This window comes from Anabrus simplex, chromosome 7 (assembly GCF_040414725.1).
Source record: "Anabrus simplex isolate iqAnaSimp1 chromosome 7, ASM4041472v1, whole genome shotgun sequence".
Lineage (NCBI taxonomy): Eukaryota > Metazoa > Arthropoda > Insecta > Orthoptera > Tettigoniidae > Anabrus > Anabrus simplex.
In genome coordinates, this window is record NC_090271.1 from 144,806,368 (window position 1) to 144,829,296 (window position 22,929).

The 22,929-nt window shown below is 37.9% G+C and overlaps 1 protein-coding gene across 1 annotated transcript in view; it reads right to left on the reverse strand.

Moving 5' to 3' along the window:
- LOC136876984 (synaptogenesis protein syg-1) overlaps window positions 1-22,929 on the reverse strand; it is a 199,625-nt gene that overhangs the window by 9,111 nt on the left and 167,585 nt on the right. Inside the window, exon 4 of the mRNA XM_067150760.2 lies at window positions 10,938-11,071. Coding sequence (XP_067006861.1) covers window positions 10,938-11,071 — 134 coding nt within the window. The remainder of the gene's footprint in view (window positions 1-10,937; window positions 11,072-22,929) is intronic.

Here is a 22,929-nt window from a genome sequence, read left to right on the forward strand (position 1 = left end):
AGTGAAGAAAATTTACTAAGCAAATGTAATTTGAAAATGGTATAAAATAAGAACAATAAAAAATATATAATTCTTTTTCTGAAATTTAAAAATGCAATCAAGCTAGACGAGGAAAACAGTATTTTAAAATAAAGTAGAAATTAAGGAAAAATGAAGCTCACATAAACATAGGCTTCCGCCGAAATTAAGGTTTGAAAATTCATTAATAACTCATTACCTTACATATAGAAACATTAAAATTGGTTGCAACCGATATGCGGGCCCGCGATATAAAAACACTTTAAAACTGAAATTTGCTACACTACAAAATTCTAAGTTACAAGACGCACACAAGGACACACGAAAAAGAAGAAAATTTAGTGGCTCCAACCGCGAATAAACATTACACTAAAGAAACGAGCTAGATGAAAACACAATAAAATAATAGTGCACAGCAACCCCAACAAAATGAAGTATATTAAAGGAAATTTACAATTAACGGTGCACTCATAAAAATAATAAAGGACACCGAAAACCAAACAGAAGCTACCCGTAACCGACGCGAAGCCAAGATCCCATATAATCATCAAAGCCACCCAAAATATTAACGTATCATCAGACAAGATAAGAAGGGGTGACATGACGTAATAAAGACAAAAGCAAGGAACCCAAACAATGGGAGAAAAGATAATAAGACAACGAAAGAAAAGTCCCATTATTAAACTTAATTTCGACCAGCAAATTTCAATTTTAAGATTTTAAGTTATTAAAATAATAATAATAATAATTATCATTTATCCAAGAGGTGATAGTGCCAGTTTACATTAGCCTTACTTAATTAAATCACCAGCGATTTACATACTTTAGAACAGAGGGGGCCGTGGAATGCGCTACGATGCGAATATGAGGTGTCATTAATTGAGGCCCGTAACAATGCGATAATCATTACGTACAGATAACCAGCCACGAAGGCAATAGGACAAAATTAGACAGCAATATCAACCAAACAGGACAACACTAAGGGAGAAAACACGCACCGAAATGAATTACCAAAAAAATAAAAGTAATAATAATAATAATAATAATAATCGCCATCATAATGAATATCAAGAAACACAGTTGGCAAAAATGCACCCCGACAAAAACGTAAGATAAAATCACTTACACAAAATATCACCTCATAGATGCATAACTAGCGATCCTCGAGCTCCCTACATTACATTAAATTTTCTTTTTCAAATGCATTCACTTCAAATATATATCAGATTTTGCTTACAAGGTTAACCAATACCAAAATAGTCGTTTATAATGTTGCTCATGTCCAAGATGAAATTACTCACACTAGTGTCTGAACGACTGGGATCCCTTCAATAAGTTATAATTTTCAGTACTTACTTGGAGTAACGATATCCAAACTTACAAGACACTTGAAACTTTAAATTCCGATAACGGATAACTCACTGCACCAAGTTTACATGTTACATTAAGAACAAAAAAAAGGGTTGGAGCACACTGGATAACTTTGAAGGAATAATAGGGCCTAGCCCTCACATTATGTTTAACCGCCGGAGTCAAGCTCCATTATAATAGCTTTCCCTTCTCGCCAAACCGTCTGCTTGGGAGCTCCATACAACACAGCCATCTTGGAGAGTAACGGCAAGCTGACTACTGCCGACTACTGAGCTCACACCGAGCTAGCCGAGAGGCAGTCCCATAATTCAATGCGTGCACCGCGAAAATGCGCAGAAGTTACAAATGATAATTCGGCGCACTACAGAGTTCAGTCAAATGCCTGACAATAATGGATAGATAACTTGAATTAAATTGGTCTGGTAACTTCCACAGTTAGGAAACAGTTCCAACAATGACCGATAATACAGATAACGGCTGGATACACAAGTCGACATGACAGATGAATAAATAAATACACTTAGATGCTTTGATGTAATAATTCAGTTATGTCCAGTAAATATTAGTTCCCATTTTCACATTACAGTTCTCCCCTCCCGAAGCTAGAACACAGGGGAGGCGCAAGTCCAAAACAATGGATAGCATGCCAATGGTATAATTTCAATGTCCAAACAAATCTTCATACGTTGGATACAGGAAGAGAGACACCAAAATTTTTTTTTCAGGTTCAAATAACAAGGAATGGTCTTACTTGGTTGCAGGAATGTTGACCTTCACACAATACTAGCAGATTACATGTTGAGTGTGAGCAGAATGGGATGCAACGTGGCCAGCGTCTCATCACACACCACACAAGTTGACAGTACATGACACAGAGTAGGATTATCATACCAGTACAGAGCGTAGTAGGCAACCATAGGTATCATACATTCTTGCTCTCTTAAGGTAGTTGCATGGTTGGAAAAGCGCGCGCAACACAAACTGCAACATAATATGTCGGAGCACAGAATAATGTTCTAAAGACCGTAAATAATTTTGCAGGTCGAAATACACAACACAGGCATTAATGGCATCGTGGCATGGCACATAACTAATCACTCGAACAGCCGAAACGAAGTAGCACTCGAAAATGTCTGATGGAGGATACCGTTGAAAATTTAGATGTATAAGTTTTGATGTCACTTGAAGTTTATAATCATAATAATTTACATAGTCTGTCATCGATAGTAATATCTGACAATGTATCTTGCGTGTGAGTAAGTTACATAATTTTGAAGAAAATAATAAACGCTATTTTTAAGGAATTCAGTTTACATGACCATAAATATGTTTACAAAATTTTGTTGATCAAGTAGGCTTAATTTGACTCAAGTGTACACGTCTAATGCGTTTGGCAATAGGGTCGTTAACTAACAAGGATACTGGAGTTAAGAACTCTAATACGGTACAAGGACCGTGATAACGAGCTGCTAATTTAGCAGAAAATTTATTTACAGCTTTACTACTAGGATAAGACTTGACAAAAACAGTGTCACCCACAGATAGATTGGTAGGCCTGCGTCCTTTGTCATACTTCTTTTGCACATTATCATAGGAAACAACAAGTTTTGCTCTAGCTCTGTTCCACATTTTACGAATCTCCTCCGGATCTGGATCATCAGGGAGGAGAGAATCAATGTTAAGCACATTAGAGATGGGGGAAAATGGGGTAAATCCAAGCATTAAAGACATGGGTGTTTGGCCATGAGACTCGTGAACAGATGAATTAAACGCATAAGTAAGCCAATGAATACAAGAATCCCATTTAGATTGTTGGTTATGATGGTATGCAATGAGGGCAGCACGTAAGTTGCGGTTAACTCTTTCAGAAAAACTGGGGTTGGGATAGTAAGGAGTAGTGGTGACGTGAGATATCGAGAGATCAAAACAGAACTTCCTAAACAGGTTACATGCAAAGGATCTAGCATTGTCAGACACAATAAACTTAGGAGGACCAAATACAGAAAAGATCGAATTGAGACAAGATATAGTGGTCTGAGCATCCATCTTTCTCGTCGGGAAAATCCAAGTAAAACGGGTAAAACCGTCAACACACACTAGTGCAAATCGATTTCCTTTAGAGCTTAATGGGAACGCTCCGACATAATCAATGAACAGTCTCTCCATTGGTTTAGTAGGGTGAGATGAGGACAACAACCCAACACGGGTATTCAAACTAGGTTTACTTATACTGCACAGTCTACAAGCTTTGACCATTTCCCTAATGTGAAAATCCATATTCTTCCATATGAAATGCGTTCGTATCTTTTGACGAGTTTTGAAAACACCTAAATGTCCTCCCATGGGGGAGTCATGGTAATACTTAAAGATTTCAGAGATGAGGATTTGAGGACACACAATTTTGTACTTATTGTCATGTCTGGCCTTGCAACATAGGACATTGTTAACAAGCTTATAAGGTTTAACAACGTTACCATCTTCAAGTTGTTTAACAATGGAACTAATTTCAGGATCACTAGCTTGCAATTTTGACATATCATGGAACAGCAACGGAGAGTCAGTCAAGATAGCATTAATGCAATTGGATTGGCATGCAGAATGGTTAGGAAGGGAATTGACATCAAAATCAGGAGGGTGAAGAGGCTTTTCACCAAACATCCTACTCAATCCATCAGCTACAACATTTTCAGTACCACGGATGTGGCGAACATCAAAATTAAAGGCGGAAATGCGGATTGCCCAACGGGTCAACCTACCCGTGCGCTTAGGTCTATTTAATACCCAACTAAGTGCCATATTGTCAGTTTCAAGAAGAAATTTAGAGTGTTCTACATACATGCGGAACTTTTCAAGGGAAAAAATAACGGCCAAACATTCAAGTTCGTATATGGAATACTTCATTTCATCAGAATTCAGGGTACGCGAGGCATAAGCAATGGGTCTTCTACCTAGCTCATCTTCTTGGAGGAGGACACCAGCAACGGCAGAGCCAGAAGCATCAGTTTGAATAATGAAAGGTTTTGAGAAGTTAGGAATAGCCAGGACAGGTGCGTTTGCCAGAGCAGATTTAAGTTTATCAAAAGCAATTTGTTGAGGTTCCTTCCAGACAAATTTAACATCCTTACGCCGAAGGGCATTAAGGGGAGCAGCAATTTGGGCAAAATTTGGGATAAATTTTCGGAAAAAATTGGCCATACCAACGAAGCGGGCTATTCCCTTCTGATCCTTAGGTACTGGAAAATCATAGATGGCTTGGGTTCTACTCTGGTCCACAGCTACACCATTAGGTGATACGATATGACCCAGGAAAGACATACGAGGCTGCGCAAAGGAAACTTTAGATCGCTTGACAGTGAGACCAGCTTGCTTAAAGCGACGAACCACTTCCCTGATATGAGAGAGGTGTTCCTCAAAGGTTTACGAGTACACGACGACATCGTCAAGATAATTGTACACAAACCTGAACTTAATGTCAGACAATATGGAATCTAGTAGTCTCGACAACACAGCTGCGCCCGTACTGAGGCCAAACGGGATTCGTTCGTACTCGTATAAGTTCCAGTCCGTGATGAATGTGGTCAAATGCTTACTTTCCTCGGCCAGAGGGATCTGGTGATACGCCTGATTGAGATCAAATACAGAATAAAATTTAGCACCATAGAAGAATGAAAAGCAAGTATGCAAGTCAGGTAGTGGAATAGATTGCAAGATAATCTTCTTATTGAGAGATCGGTAGTCGATCACAGGCCTGAAGCCACCTTGGGGCTTAGGGACTAGGAAGATGGGGGACGCATAAGCAGAAGTTGAAGGCCTGATAACTCCTTCCTCAAGCATCTTATCAATAATTTCTTTCAGAACCTTCATACGTGGGGGAGATAGACGATAGGGAGGAGATCGAACAGGGATGGTGTCACTCACATCAATTTTATACTCAAGCACATTAGTTACCCCTAGCTTATCCGTGAATACCTCAGGAAATTCATCACACAATTCATGTATCAGTTGAGCTTGTTCACTAGTTAAATGACTCAGGTCACATTTTTCCTCAGTAACTTGGTCGTGTGCATCAATAGAACAGAGATGTTTACCAGAACAAGGGAGATAATTGACCAATGGCAGAGCATAGTCTGTACAAAACTTGAAAGACACACAACGATTATGGGCATCAAGAATTAATCCTACGTGAACAGCAAAGTCGTAACCAAGAATTACATCATGCGATAACCCTTCGACCACAATGAATTTAAATTTCCAGGTGAAATGATTAATACGAATTTTGACCTTTACATAACCTTTAACATCCAAGACAGAGCCGTTTGCGGCATGAAACACAGTTGAAAGGGGCTCAAGGTTCGGAAATTTACAGACAGATTGATTTTTAGAAAACCAAGACCAATTAATAGCAGAGGTAACACTGCCAGAGTCCACTAGTGCAAATGTAGGCTCATTATTGATTTCTACAGGAATAATCGGAATTTTAGAATGGACACTCCCTGAAATACTTTTACAGTCACCAGGACAAACAACATCATTATCATAGACATAAGTATTATCATGGTCATTCAAATTACTCATGGAGGGGCTTGCGTTATCAGTACTTTCACCTAGTCAGATGCGCTGATTAGTATTACTCAAGTTGAAATTAGCAGAGGGAGGTGGATAATTTGGCACCGGGTAAGCAACGCCTTGAAATTGGGGGCTAGGAAAATTACTAGTAGGCAAATTCTTCCTCTTTACCAATGGGCATTTGTTCCTCAGATGGTCTTTAGACCCACAAGCAAAACATTTTTTTGAAACAGCACCTAAACTACTGGCGTTCAGGCCAGACGACTGCCTAGGAGAAGGACCAGTTGGAGGGGGTACATTAACAGGTCTACAACTATCACCATGTTTGGCTTCTTCAGCCTTAATACAAGCCACTTTCAGCTCACTAAAGGTTTCAGGACATTTCCTAAAGGACAGGTATGAACGGTACTCAGGGGATACACCACTCATTATACTATCTACCATATTTGCCTCATCAATAGATAGCCTGAACACATTACAATAAAACTTAAGGTCATTGACATAGTTAAACAGGCTTTCAGAATACAACTGTACCCGAAAACAATATTTCGCTGTTAAATCCTTGAGCGCTCTGAAAGGTATAAACTTCCTTAAAATTCCATCATGAAATTGGTCCAAGGTAGTATCACCCGAACAAGCTTCTAAGATCTCAGATTTAAGGATACCAACACAATGGGAAAATAGGGTTCGGAATACACTGGAGGAGCTAAGTTTAAAACAATTTGCGGTCTCTTTTACCTCGACCAGTAATCTCAAAAAGGACACTGTTTCCTCAATTGAATCAATGGACAACTTGTTAACCCCTTTAAGCAAATCACAAACAGGGTTCACATTATCGCACCTTAGCATGCCAGGATTATCAACCAATAATACAGGTTGGCCATGAAAAGCAGCTAATGAGTGATTACCCAAAACAGAGCCAGAAATGGGTTGGTTAAAATCATGAGCAGCAGAAATATTGGGGTCATTATCTTGAGAACCAGCATTAATATTAATACTTCCCAATTTAAGAGTTTGCATGATGACGTTCAAATCAGCAGATATGTTAACAGCCCTAGTTAGCAACACAGTACATTGGTTCAGAGTGGACCGATCCATTTTTAAGGTAAACAGATCCTGGAGGCGACTCGTGTAATGCGTTACACGAGCTATTTGTCTCTGTACCTGGTACTCTGAAGGTTGAGATGTTTTAAAGGCTTCAGTTAATTCACTTATTTCATCTAAGGCATCAGTAATGAACAAAACAGACTCACCAATCTCTGCTTCTGACATGTCAGGTACAACAATGGGGAGATCAGCAATTTCTGAAAGCAATTCTACGTCACCCTGGATAGTACCGGATGGCTTCCTACCACGAATCTGCACCTCATAGCTTAACTCCAGCTTCCGCAACATTCTAGGAACTGGCAAGGGGCGAGACTCCATGATTGACATGAAACAGACAACAGTTAGATTAGACTTTACACTTGGTCTTACAAATACAAGTTTAAATACCAGTTATTTTATTTTGAGCAACTAGCAATGTTGGCCTGGGCAACTTATCAAGGTGTTAGAATAACAATAACAGAAACCACAGCGAATTGCTACCACTCACTACTGCAACCTTACCAATTAGTAAACCAAACATTCAAAAGAAAAGCACAAACATCAAGAAGAAAACAAGCACAATACTTACCGAAAGGCAGTAGCATAAAATATGAAGCGTGGAAGGCAAAGCGAGAATTAAAAAGGCCAGGATCTTACATAACTTTGACAGGTTGCCAGGTAAATATTGCTAGCTACTAAATGACACACCAGATAAATTTGAAGTGAAGAAAATTTACTAAGCAAATGTAATTTGAAAATGGTATAAAATAAGAACAATAAAAAAATATATAATTCTTTTTCTGAAATTTAAAAATGCAATCAAGCTAGACGAGGAAAACAGTATTTTAAAATAAAGTAGAAATTAAGGAAAAATGAAGCTCACATAAACATAGGCTTCCGCCGAAATTAAGGTTTGAAAATTCATTAATAACTCATTACCTTACATATAGAAACATTAAAATTGGTTGCAACCGATATGCGGGCCCGCGATATAAAAACACTTTAAAACTGAAATTTGCTACACTACAAAATTCTAAGTTACAAGACGCACACAAGGACACACGAAAAAGAAGAAAATTTAGTGGCTCCAACCGCGAATAAACATTACACTAAAGAAACGAGCTAGATGAAAACACAATAAAATAATAGTGCACAGCAACCCCAACAAAATGAAGTATATTAAAGGAAATTTACAATTAACGGTGCACTCATAAAAATAATAAAGGACACCGAAAACCAAACAGAAGCTACCCGTAACCGACGCGAAGCCAAGATCCCATAATAATCATCAAAGCCACCCAAAATATTAACGTATCATCAGACAAGATAAGAAGGGGTGACATGACGTAATAAAGACAAAAGCAAGGAACCCAAACAATGGGAGAAAAGATAATAAGACAACGAAGGAAAAGTCCCATTATTAAACTTAATTTCGACCAGCAAATTTCAATTTTAAGATTTTAAGTTATTAAAATAATAATAATAATTATTATCATTTATCCATGAGGTGATAGTGCCAGTTTACATTAGCCTTACTTAATTAAATCACCAGCGATTTACATACTTTAGAACAGAGGGGGCCGTGGAATGCGCTACGATGCGAATATGAGGTGTCATTAATTGAGGCCCGTAACAATGCGATAATCATTACGTACAGATAACCAGCCACGAAGGCAATAGGACAAAATTAGACAGCAATATCAACCAAACAGGACAACACTAAGGGAGAAAACACGCACCGAAATGAATTACCAAAAAAATAAAAGTAATAATAATAATAATAATAATAATCGCCATCATAATGAATATCAAGAAACACAGTTGGCAAAAATGCACCCCGACAAAAACGTAAGATAAAATCACTTACACAAAATATCACCTCATAGATGCATAACTAGCGATCCTCGAGCTCCCTACATTACATTAAATTTTCTTTTTCAAATGCATTCACTTCAAATATATATCAGATTTTGCTTACAAGGTTAACCAATACCAAAATAGTCGTTTATAATGTTGCTCATGTCCAAGATGAAATTACTCACACTAGTGTCTGAACGACTGGGATCCCTTCAATAAGTTATAATTTTCAGTACTTACTTGGAGTAACGATATCCAAACTTACAAGACACTTGAAACTTTAAATTCCGATAACGGATAACTCACTGCACCAAGTTTACATGTTACATTAAGAACAAAAAAAAGGGTTGGAGCACACTGGATAACTTTGAAGGAATAATAGGGCCTAGCCCTCACATTATGTTTAACCGCCGGAGTCAAGCTCCATTATAATAGCTTTCCCTTCTCGCCAAACCGTCTGCTTGGGAGCTCCATACAACACAGCCATCTTGGAGAGTAACGGCAAGCTGACTACTGCCGACTACTGAGCTCACACCGAGCTAGCCGAGAGGCAGTCCCATAATTCAATGCGTGCACCGCGAAAATGCGCAGAAGTTACAAATGATAATTCGGCGCACTACAGAGTTCAGTCAAATGCCTGACAATAATGGATAGATAACTTGAATTAAATTGGTCTGGTAACTTCCACAGTTAGGAAACAGTTCCAACAATGACCGATAATACAGATAACGGCTGGATACACAAGTCGACATGACAGATGAATAAATAAATACACTTAGATGCTTTGATGTAATAATTCAGTTATGTCCAGTAAATATTAGTTCCCATTTTCACATTACAAATACTATTGCGTGTTTCTGTGGTACCTGGTAGTGTAGTATGTTGTGTGAATATGAAGAGGAAAGTGTTGGGACAAACACAAACACACAGTCCTCGAGACAGAAAATTAATCAGACACGATTAAAAACCACGACCATGCCAGGAATCGAACCCTGGACCCTCTGAATCGAAGGTCTCGACGCTGACCATTCAGCCAAGGAATCGGACAAACAATTTAAATGAATAGCCCAAGTATATTCATTACTGTTAAAATTAATGTAAATTCTTTGGAATGCTTTCAGCAGTGAGTATTTTGTGAACGATATACCTCTACAGTCTCCCCCCAACCCCACAAGGCTCCTATTCAGCTAACAGGTGAGGCCGCCAGGGTTAGATACTGGTCCCTTTCCCAGTTGTATCCCCGACCCAAAGTCTCACTTTCCAGGACACTGCCCTTGAGACGGTAGAGGTGGAATCCCTTGCTGAGTCCGAGGGAATAACCAGCCCTGGATGATAGACGTGTTAAGAAAGAAAGAAATTAAAATCCCTGACCCGACTGGAATCGAACCCAGTGCCCTCAGAACCGAAGACCCATACGCTGACCATCCAGCTAAAGAACTGGACATGGGATATTTGACTCCATATCTTCGAAATCATGTCTGCGCCTTTTTTTGTTTTATACGACTAACAATCTGCCAGTTACTTTGTTCTTTATCGGATAAACACATGCATCAAAAATATAAAATCATTTTTCTGAAAATACCCTATAGGTAGAAAGAAAATGCATGCGGGAATTTTAGTTGAAGATTAAATTCAATATCCTCAATTCATGCTCCTTTATTGACACGATTATGTGTTTTATCAGATAAATCATTCGATAAAAGAAAGGTATTTTTTCCTGGAACACTACCAAAGTTAGACAAAGGTATAAAATTGAATTCATAGTAGACTCAGAGGGCTACAGTTTTTAAGGACCGATAGTTCAGGCAGCGTATTCACTTTTATGAGTCCCGAACGCTAAATATTCCGACTCGGTTTACTTTTCCTCGAATTATCTACTCCACCTGATAAGCTAGTATAATTACGTGCAGCTTAGAGTTAGAGGGAATGTCACAAACTTCCTCTTTTTTATAATATATTATTTAGTATAGATGAAGACCTAACTCAATGAACTATCAAAATTAAGTGAAAATACCGGAATAGTGTATGATTTCGCTTACCTCAACATCATTAATGAACCAGGCGAGTTCTGACGGTGGATTGGATCTGTCTGATATGCACAGGACTTGCACACGATCTCCGATGGAGTAACTCGACAGTGCTCCTTCAATGACAGGCTCCTTGAGCGGCAGGGCTGAAACGATTTCAACAGGTGGAAGTTAAGGTCAATTCACTTCTCGTGGCTAGAAAAACTTTTCCAGGTAGTGTTTAACATCCCTTTAGAACTGCTGTTGAATTTAACCCTTTTGTACTAATTTGAAATTGTTCCGATATCACGTTCTCCTGTGCTTGTAGGCCTACTTCGGAACTCTTCAAACATATGTTTATTTATAGGATTGACATACATTCACGGCTACATTTAATTTCTTAGGGAATATTAGGTCATAATATGACCATGATATTATCATGTCCATAAAATAGCAGTTCATAGTCTTTGGAATACATTTTTCATGTCAAAAATGTCAAAAACAGATCAGATGTAAGGCTTTTCAAGCGTTTGCTCTATTAACCAGCGTTTCGTCTTAGGTCTGACACTAGACTCATCAGAGTGGGACCCTACCCACTGACGCTGGGGTGTATGCAGGTGAACTTATCAGAAGCCCTTATAAGAGGCACAGTCTGATAAGTGCATACGGGAGATAAATCTCCACAATGGAACCATTGTCCGCCCAGCAATCCGAATAGAAAATTCTAAATTCCCTTGGAGGAATTAGATATTTTTCACCAATGGAGCATGTCAAAAATATCAAAAACAGATCAGATGTAAGGCTTTTCAGACGTTTGCTCTATTAACCAGCGTTTCCCCTCAGTTGGGAATAACTATGTGAAAATAATAATAATAATAATAATAATAATAATAATAATAATAATAATAATAATAATAATAATAATAATAATAATAATAATAATAATAATAATAATAATAAAATTTACACAATTGGAAGACCCCAGGAATAGACCGCATACACAATTACTACTATAAGAAATTTACCAGTGTTCACAGATTACTCACCTACCAGATACAAATTTCATCAGTAAACCAGATACCCTCCCACACTTTCTCACTACAGGAATCACGTACCTAAAATCTAAAAATAACAACACGGCAAATCCTGCTAACTACCGACCATTCACATGCCTACCAACTTTATACAAAATTATAACATCTCTTCTAGCAAATAGAATCCAGAATCATTGCAAGGTCAATGACATCATCGCCGAAGAACAAAAGGGCTGCAAACGGTTCACAAAAGGCTGTAAAGAACAATTGTTAATTGATAGTATAATCATGGAACAAGCATACCATAACAACCGAAATTTGCACACTTGTTTCATGGATTACAGAAAGGCATTCGACTCAGTGCCACATTCCTGGCTTGTAGAGGTCCTTAGAGTATATAAAGTTGATACTAAAATAGCGACATTTCTAGCAACTACCATGCAGACTTGGAAAACTACTATTAACCTCCACAACGGAGAAGAATGTGTGATAACTGACCTCATACCAATTAAAGAGGCATTTTCCAAAGGGATTCCCTCAGTCCGCTATGGTTTTTTCTTGCTCTGAACCCACTGTCTGACTTACTGAGTTCAACAACATATGGATTCAGTATCAAAAATAAGTTAAGAACAATCTAAACATTTTCACATCTACTGTATATGGATGATTTGAAACTGCATGCTGCATCACAAAGACAACTTGAACACCTTGTTTAAATTACCCACAATTTCTCCACAGACATCTGCATGAAATTTGGATTCGATAAATGTGCTACTCAGACAATTAGGAGGAGCTCTTTCTCGGCACTGGGCATCCACTCTGAAGAAACAGATATCTCACCACTAACAACAAATGAAACATATCGATATCTTGGATATAACCAATCAGCCAGGATTCAACACAAGGACACAAAACAGACATTGAGACTGACATATATTGAACGAGTAAGACGAATCGTACGTTCTAAGCTCACAGGAAAAAGCATCGTTAAGGCCATCAACACGTTTGCTATACCTGTTGTCACATGCTCATTTGGAGTCATAAAGTGGACTACAGCTGAGTTGAAGGATCTTCAAACGAAAATGAATGTGTTACTGACAAAATACAACATGCATCATCCAAAATCAGCCTCAGAAAGACTCACTCTGCCTCGTTCTGATGGTGGTCGTGGACTTTGAGAAATTACACAATGAACAAATTGCATCACTAAAGTGCTACTTCAAACATAAATTAGAAACCTCTGCCCTACATAGTGCAATGGTTGTAGCAGATAACGGTTTTACACCCCTCAATATGAACACCCCGGCTTCACTTACAATGTCATTCTCCACAAATGAGGAAACGATCCTTCTATGGAAAAAGAAACCTCTTCATGGGCGGTATCCAAATGAGTTAAATCAGCCAAATATCGACAAACAAGCGTCGCATGAGTGGCTGACACATTCGGATATATACCCAGAAACAGAGGGCTTCATGTTCGCCATACAAGATCAAGTCATTGCCACAAGGAACTACAGAAAGCATATACTACATGAACCGTCTGTCTATTCAGATCTGTGCCGACGATGTAATACATCTCCAGAAACCATCCAGCACATAACCTCAGGTTGTCAATTAATGGCAAACACAGACTACAAGTACAGACATGACCAAACTGCAAAAATCATTCACCAGAAATTAGCCCGACAAAATAACCTAATCCATTGTACCACAGCATATTGGAAGTACAAACCCCAATCAGTCTTGGAAAGTGAAAATTACAAAATTTACTAGGATAGACGCATCATTACTGATAAAACTATTACCTGCAATAAACCAGATATAACTTTTGTAGATAGAAACAAGAAAATCGGCTTCATAATTGACATAGCATGCCCTAATACTCACAACCTTCAATCAACACATACAGAGAAGATTTTCAAATACACAGATCTGGCCACAGAGATAAAAACCATGTGAAAACTCAACAATATCATCATAATTCCAGTAGTGATTGGATGTAATGGTATTATACCAAAGACACAACACAGGAGCATTGAAGCCCTTAATCTACACCCTCTCACTTACAGAGAATTACAAAAAGCAGCAATCCTGGCCATTTGCCATATAGTAAGAAAGTTTATTGGCACGAACCATCCACCATACACAGAGAACTAATGAAATTCGTCCACTAATAATTTTGGCCGTTTATATATAGTAAATATCTCATAAATATCTGTCAAGTCTATTTGTCAACAATGTTAAGTATATACCGATATGTATGAAGCATATGTGTGTATGTACTAAATAGTACTTCTTCCATGTACATTGTACCGAAGAAGCTCATAAACCAAATTATAAAATTGTGAATTATATATAATGAAATATAATATTAATAATAATAATAATAATAATAATAATAATAATAATAATCTATTTCATTTTTAGATTACTATAACACGTTCCAGACTTAAGAATAGATAGCTATACAGATATACTTCCCAGGAAAATTAAATACGAGTAGAGTTGTATAATCAGTCAAACTTACTCGCTTGCTAAGGGTTAAGAAGGAAACACCGAGCTTATTGCATACACAGTACGAGATCTGTAGCTATAGGCATGCATTCGGGAGATAATAGGTGCGTCAGAAACTCCGAAGATAGTGTTACGAGGTTTCCTATTCCCATATCAGTCTATTCCCTTGTACTCCTAGCTGTTCCATATCCTAGAACACCTCTAAGTGTTAGTATGGCGTTAAACAACATGAAAAAAGAAAGCATACTTTATAGCAAGTGCAGCCCATTGAGACGTCCGCCTGCCAGCGTGACTATTGCTGATTTTGACTACCTTGATACATTAAAGTGACACGTGATCATGTGATACATTTCTCATTCTTATTACTAGGCTCTCACATCTCATGATATCTCAGTTGAACTGTTGAATATAATAAACCCGCTCAAAGCTACTTCTCAGCATCAAAATCCTATTAAAAGCCAGGAAACAAACCCAGAGCCTCAAATAAGAGAGACACCCTTCTCCTACATGAATACGCTGTGTACTGGTTTTAAAAGACAATAATAAATTCACTGACAGCGGTCTCTCTCATTCAAGCATTATTTAAGGACCAATCAATACAGTGGGGGTTTGATCTCGCAACTTAGAACACATGATGTGAACACATAACCATATTAATCGTTACATGTACTTCCAAGACCTATAATGTGAAAACTCACATTAGGTTGTATAACGCAAGGCTAGGGAGTAATTGAATCTTGCGGCCTCCAGGTAACTCCTAGAGACTATAGACTACGCCATGGTCCGGCAATTCAATAGTCTATTAAAATGTGATACTCCTTCGTTTAGCTGCATGGATATAATCAAGCTAATATTCACGGGTGTACACACCGTAATAGAGGTCGTAAGAAGTTTCTTGCGGTAGGAAAGGTCGGGCTTAGAGCGGCGCCATGTGGGTTGCATAAATAGCAGGCGTTCCATTATCTCTTCCCCCTCTTTGGCAGACTGTTCGCTCACTCTCCTTCTGGAGTAATGGCCCGTATCTGAAGCTTCCGTTACGGAGCATTAAATGCTCTTACTTATTCAAGATCTCCTTTACGTGTTTTTCTTCTAGACTTTTAATTGACGAATTTTCATTCCGTTTATTTAACACACTTATTTACTTTGCTACTCATTCATCAATGTAAATTAAACAGCAGCAAGTGAGAAGAACGGTTCAGAGATTTCATTACAAACTTGAATAGGATTAGCAGTTCAAGAGAACGGGAGCCAGTCTCATTATGTACTTATGCTCTGTATTCTGAAGCCCTCGTAAGTCGTGAAGATGAAACACTATTGACTAACGAAGTGGTTGAGAGTGACCCATTAACGAAACAGGTGACAAGGGGTTTCAATAAGGGACCCCATTCAAAATGTGTAAACACGAATGATGCCTTGGTATAAACATTAACCATAAATGGACGAAAGGAAATAAATTCATCCCAAATTAGTATTAATAAGATTACAATAATTGTTTCTGCACACTTCAATATTTTTTTTGCCTAATACTGCGTTTTTACCTCGAATTAGGTATAAAAAATTGAAGGTAGGTTTAGGTCAGCTTTTGTTTGTTTGTTTGTTTGTTTGTTTGTTTGTTTGTTTGTTTGTTTGTTTGTTTGTTTGTTTGTTTGTTTGTTTGTTTGTTTGTTTGTTTGTTTGTTTGTTTGTTTGTTTGTTTGTTTGTTTGTTTGTTTTTTTGTTTGTTTGTTTGTTTGTTTGTTTGTTTGTTTGTTTGTTTGTTTGTTTGTTTGTTTGTTTGTTTGTTTGTTTGTTTGTTTGTTTTTTTGTTTGTTTGTTTGTTTGCTTGTTTGTTTGTTTGTTTGTTTGTTTGTTTGTTTGTTTGTTTGTTTGTTTGTTTGTTTGTTTGTTTGTTTGTTTGTTTGTTTGTTTGTTTGTTTGTTTGTTTGTTTGTTTGTTTGTTTGTTTGTTTGTTTGTTTGTTTGTTTGTTTGTTTGTTTGTTTGTTTGTTTGTTTGTTTGTTTGTTTGTTTGTTTGTTTGTTTGTTTGTTTGTTTGTTTGTTTGTTTGTTTGTTTGTTTGTTTGTTTGTTTGTTTGTTTGTTTGTTTGTTTGTTTGTTTGTTTGTTTGCTTGCTTGCTTGCTTGCTTGCTTGCTTGCTTGCTTGCTTGCTTGCTTGCTTGCTTGCTTGCTTGCTTGTTTGTTTGTTTGTTTGTATCGATAATACGGGAAATTGGCTAAACAGAATTTCAGGAAACTCGGTATTAAAATTGAAGGAGAGCCAGAGTTATGATTAATATACAGTGGCGCAGAAACATTAATGGGTTAAACACAAGAAATATTAAATTTCTCCTTGAACAACAACAGCCGGGCTGAGTGGCTCAGACAGTTGAAGCGCGCTGGCCTTCTGACCCCAACTTGGCAGGTTCGATCGTGACTCAGTCCGGTAGTATTTGAAGGTGTTCAAATACGTCAGCCCCGTGTCGGTAGCTTTACTGGCACGTAAAAGAACTCCTGCGGGACTAAATTCCGGCACTTCGGCGTCTCCAAAACCGTAAAAATGTAGTAGTGGGACCTAAAGCCAATAACATTATTATTAATAACAGCTGTACCTAAACACTGTAGCCTACAAGACAAACGTTTGGCAGAAAATAAGTTCACATCTCTCAGTTCTGCACGAGAGAAAATCCACAAGGGATAGCTGCCTTTTAACAAAGGGCACGGTAACAGCAGCAAGGTGATAGTAATGTTCTGTGCCATTCAAATTTCCATAAAGTATTTTAATCTTGAAATTCTACTGTTGTACATCTACCCCCGACGAGGAATACTTTATTTTTCTTTGCACATACCGTATAAATGTTGATTTACTATTGACAGTGAAGTAAGTAAAACATCTAAGCAAATATATTTTTAAAATGAAACAGGAATATCAAAACGAAAAGGAAATTAACTGGAATTAACTGAAATTAACAGAAAATCAACCCAGTCATCTTTCAGCAATTCGTGGTTATGTGATACCTTTCTTCAAAGGATTTAAAACAGGGTTCGTAGTGTATCTTCTTTTCAGAATCAACTTCTTTGTTCTGTGAAGTGTTACTCTCAAACCCTATTGTTGGATCTATAACACCGCCCCGATGCTTCTCTTCTTATCAATCGCAACATTTTCCCCACGTTTACTGGATTCATGGATATACAGTGCACTCCTTCAAAGACCTCAAATCTTACAGACTTTTGAGAAGTTCTCCAGTACTACTTCTGATATGGTGTCTGTTAATAATTCCCCTTTCGGGCAGAGACGAAGAACATGTTGGAGGGTTTCTATCTCGCTGCAGTGACATCAACGGTTTTCTTGACTTCTGCCGGGAACGCTTCAGGCTGCGAGGAATAATAATGGAGATAATTCTGATTATTACATTTTTCTAAAATCTAAATATATACGAAAGTATTACTTCTATCTGAAAGATGCACCAAATTATAAGGAAACTTACAGAGGAACTAATTTCCAGTTCGTGTGCTAGTTAAAGTTTTACCACACGACTTCCTACAATACAGATATTCGCGTTTTTTAAATTACTAATTCCTTCAACTACAAGCATCGCTTATTTGTGGTAATAAGTTATTGTTCAATATTCATGGTTATGAACAAACTGGGGATGTTGATGTTTTTTTATGAGCTTCAAATCCACGTGATCATTAATTTCTGTTTATCAGGAAGATAATGAAACTGGCTATCGAAATGAGAAAAGAAGGTGAAGGAACGAAAAAATATCCATAAAGGTTTGGGGAGGGGTTTTGAATGTTTAGATCTCGAAAGCCCTAATATCGCTGAGATGGAGGAAAGCAAAACGTACTGGAGTAAAATGTCCTAAGCTCCTAAAACTTACCAATAACTTACTATTGTTCTTAGTTGATGTGTGTGGATCTGTAGTAGAATGTAGGCATTCGGATTCCAAGATAGCGGGTTCAAACCCGGCACAGGTAGTCGGATTTTTGAAGGGTGGGAAAATGTTCATTATACACCCCATGTCGTACGATGTCTATGTAAAAGATCTCTGGTGACACATGTGGTGTTCACCCGACAAAATGAAATAAAACTCAGCCATAGGCGCCCAAGAGAAATCCGGTTTACTCTGTCATCTAGTGGGCTTTGAGTAAAACTGAACGTCGAAACTGACGATCAAGCAGCCAGAGGGCGTCAAATTAAAATGGCTTGCACACGGTAGCTGAGGCCATACGATTAATAATAATAATAATAATAATAATAATAATAATAATAATAATAATAATAATAATAATAATACGAAGAAGAACTCTCAGCATTATTCTTCAACTGAGTCCGCAAAAAAATACAAGAATGGTGCAAATGGAAACTAATCCTCAAAATTAATCAACCTATCGCATTACGCAGAGGAAAATTAGAAATAGACCGACTAGTATTTGCAAACGGCCTAGCAATCTTAACGAGCTACATCTCAACATCCCAAAAACAGAACGAACTCCAAAATGAAATAGCGGGGACAGACGGAGTCAGACAACAAATAAGCAACAAAATGCATAAAAAATAAAAACTGTAAAATAGAACGAGCCCCAAAATTTAAATACCTCGATGAAAATTAGAGAACTAAACGAGGTCACACAGCTAGTTACAAATAGACGATTGTGGAGGTGTTTAGTAAATTTACAGAGGCTTGTAGATTGAATAATAATAATAATAATAATAATAATAATAATAATAATAATAATAATAATAATAATAATAATAATAATAATAATAATAATAATAATAATAATATATTTTCCACTAAATACTTTATGGTTTTAAGGGGAGCCGATGTGCCAGAATTTCAATCCGCAGGAGATATTTTACATGCCGGTGAGCACCTTTAAATACCACTCGACTGAGACGAGATTGAACCCGCCAACTTGATCCCAGAAGGCCAGCGTTCTACCGTCTGAACCAATCAGCCCAGATCCACAAAGTCACTACATTCCTCTTGTTACTTTCTCGATACGACATTATTTAGTCCTATTTTATATTTATATGAACCGATGGTTCCTGTACTTGGGAAAACTATCAGATTCCTCTTAGGGTTATGGTCGCACAGCTGTGAGCTTACATTCTGGAGACAGTGGGTTCGAACCCCACTTTCGGCAGCCCTGAATATGGTTTTCCGTGGTTTCCCATTTTCACACCCAGAGAATGCTGGTGATGTGCCTTAATTAAGGCCACAGTCGCTTCCTTCTCTCTCGTAGCCCTTTCCTGCACCATCGTCACCATAAAACCTGCCTGTGTCGGTATGACGTAAAACAAATTGTAATAATAATTATTATAATCGTGGAATAAAAGAAAGCTTTGTGATTTGACGCTTAAATCAGGAATACGATGCTGAAGGAACAGGCACCGAAATGCCTACGACGATGGCTTTCATTTTACTTATCCTCGTAGGATACGAAGTTAAACATTCAACGGTTGGTTTCATTCAGTAACGTTCTTGGAAAATAAAAATGGATTAAATCGAGGTAAAGAGAATTGTATGTTTTAGTGGTGGTTCTGTCAACTCATGTAAAAGTCATCATAAAATAAAATGTATATAAAATTCGAATAATTCAGTCCGGCCCCTTGGAAAGAAACTAGACGAGGAAAATATTGATTGAATTCATTTTTATTTTCCTAAGAAGTTATCAAATGAAACCAACTGTCGAATGATCCGATATCTATCAAATATTACAATACTATCAAACCAAAATATGGTAAGAAATTACCCGCACTTCCCACTGAGACAACACAAGTTCATTCACCATCGCTATCGTCTGATGAATCATCAGGTTAATAGATAGGCAGATATCCTTAAGCAGGTATGATTTATTTGATTTGAAGAAACCCTGCGATGGTGGGAAAATCTAAAGAAGTAACTCTTGGAGAGGCTTTTCAGTTTCCAATGGTAGAAGCACTGATCTGATGTAAGCTAGGAATGAGAAAACATGGAATATACTTTCCATCTCTTTTCGAACGAAAGGTTATTCTTATTCAATATCGTTAACCGCAAATAAATAAGAAATTGAGCTCATTTCAGAGAGAATTTATCGCTATTTCTTCTATTTATAGAAATAATTCTTGTTCTGAAGTGGTTAGGGATTTGATGGTTCAGAAGCGACAGTAAAAAGAAAGTTGAGTTAACTCCATCGTCTCGGTCTGAGTTGTTCATATGGAAGAGCGCTGGTTTTCTGAGTCCAAACTGGTGGATTCAATCCCCGCTCAGTCCATTTGGTATTTGAAGATGCTCAAATAATCCAGTCTCGTATCGGTAAATTTATAAAAATAACTCCTGTGGGACAAAATTCTAGCTACTCGGCGTCTCCGGAACCGTAAATGTACTTTAGTTAGTGGGATGTAAAATCAATGAGATTATTATTATTATTATTATTATTATTATTATTATTATTATTATTATTATTATTATTATTCCTTTCAACCACCTATGCGATTACACAACTTCTATCATTTTCTCAAGTTCACTATCTTTCCTTTTTCGACAGTACTCCTTCATAAGTTGGCTGACTCGTGCTCGTTCTTCTTTCGAGAATACTATAATCTGTTCTCGTTTCCTCGTCGGACATATCCTAAACGTTAGCAATTTTTCTTCTGACAACTTCTCTGTTTTCGTATGTCTTCTGCCCTAATTCCACATTTTTCTAGATCACGATGGACTTCTTTCACCAAAGGTACTTCGGTTTTCCTGTTCCTGTGGAAAGTGAGAATCCTGTTCACGAGGTTTTCTGGTTCCATCCCTTAAATATTTCCAGTGAAAGCCCGGTTAAAACTAAATTCTTCTCTTGGTTTTCTGCGTCGAAGAATCTTTCTAAGGGTTTTTCTTCCTTCTCCAGGTCTGAGAGTCCCTTACTTGCTATTGTCTCAGCTGCATATGAGCAGCCTGGATAATAATAATAATAATAATAATAATAATAATAATAATAATAATAATAATGTTATTGAGGGTGTGATTAGCTGCTGGCTTCACACCCGGGGGAATGAGGCGCGAATCCCGGTCGATCCTGGGTCAACGTTTTCATCTCAAGAACCACGTGGTGTTCAGGAAGGGCATCCGGCCTTAAATTCCCGGCCAAAACAGAAATGAACCTGGGTGACTCTAGTAACCCCAGAAATAACTGGAACAAGATGAAGAAAATTAATAGTAATACTAATTTTATTAGTTTTATGTCCCAGTAACCAGTTTTACGGATTTCGGGGAAGCCGAGGTGCCAGAATTTTGTCCTGCATGAGTTCTTTAAAGTGCTAGTAAATCTACCGACAAGTGGCTGACATATTTGGGCACCTTCAAATACAACCGGACTGAGCCGGGATCGAACCCACCACCTTGAGCTCAGAAGGCTAACGCTCTACCGCCTAAGCTACCCCACCCGGCTTCAGCAAATTACTCACAGGAGAAATTAATATACTCCGCTGGCAGAAGCAATCCTCTGGATCGCACCTGCTTTTCTTTCTACTTTACTGGTACCATAATGCGGTAACATGTAGCCTATGTTTCACAAATTGTGACTTCAGATAACTTTATTCCGAAGAGATAAGACACCATCCATCAGGCAAATGTGTTTAGTTCATCGCAATGCTTTACTTATTCTTTTCACAGAAGCATCAGGTTCACGTTATACACGAAGTCCACTGTCCTCCTGTGGGTAAAAGTAAGAGGTGATTGTGAAGGAATTTTAGGGGATTTCAACCTGGGATCGTCGGCTGGCAACTATAGGGTCACTAGCTGAGTTTAGCAATACTTCCACTTCCATGCACCAGTCTGTTCTCCTATCCGACCTCCTTTGGTCACCTGTTGTCCGCCTCCGACCCGGATGGTATTAGGTGTACGAGGAGTCTTCATTTTATGCCATACGTGGCCTTTCCCCATTTTTGCCGATACCCTCATTGCTCTAAGGGTGGGAACTCTTCATATTTTTTACTCTGATTTTTGTTACGAGAGGACGGTTTTCTGGATGTACTCCTCCTTAAACAATAAACACAACCACCATCAACACCACCGAACCACTCGGTTTTTAAAATATTGCAAATGCTATGCGCATTGACAAGAATTAGATCCTGGCCGCCTTGGTGGTAAGTTACAGCTATCATGCCCAGGATTTAGACCACATTTGCATGGCTGGATTTACTCCAAAAAGTAAGTAATCTTCACATTTCAAACGAAGCTCTGAAGATAAAATGTCTCCTTCACACTTCTGTTACAAGGATGTCAGTTTTTATCATGATTAATGTGTCCCTGAGCTCCTTTGTGAGTTGGACGTCGTTAATTACGCTAATTGCAATCTGTTAATGTGACTAATTAAATGGACTCGGACCGTCTGCCCGTCCACCTGTCATTTGTTTCACTCCCTGAAGCTAATTAGTTCCCTCCCTTCAAGAAGCTTCTTTGTTTTTATCTCAAGAGGATTTTTCACTATTAAGTATTCCGTGTACCTAAATGTATCATCTACAAGA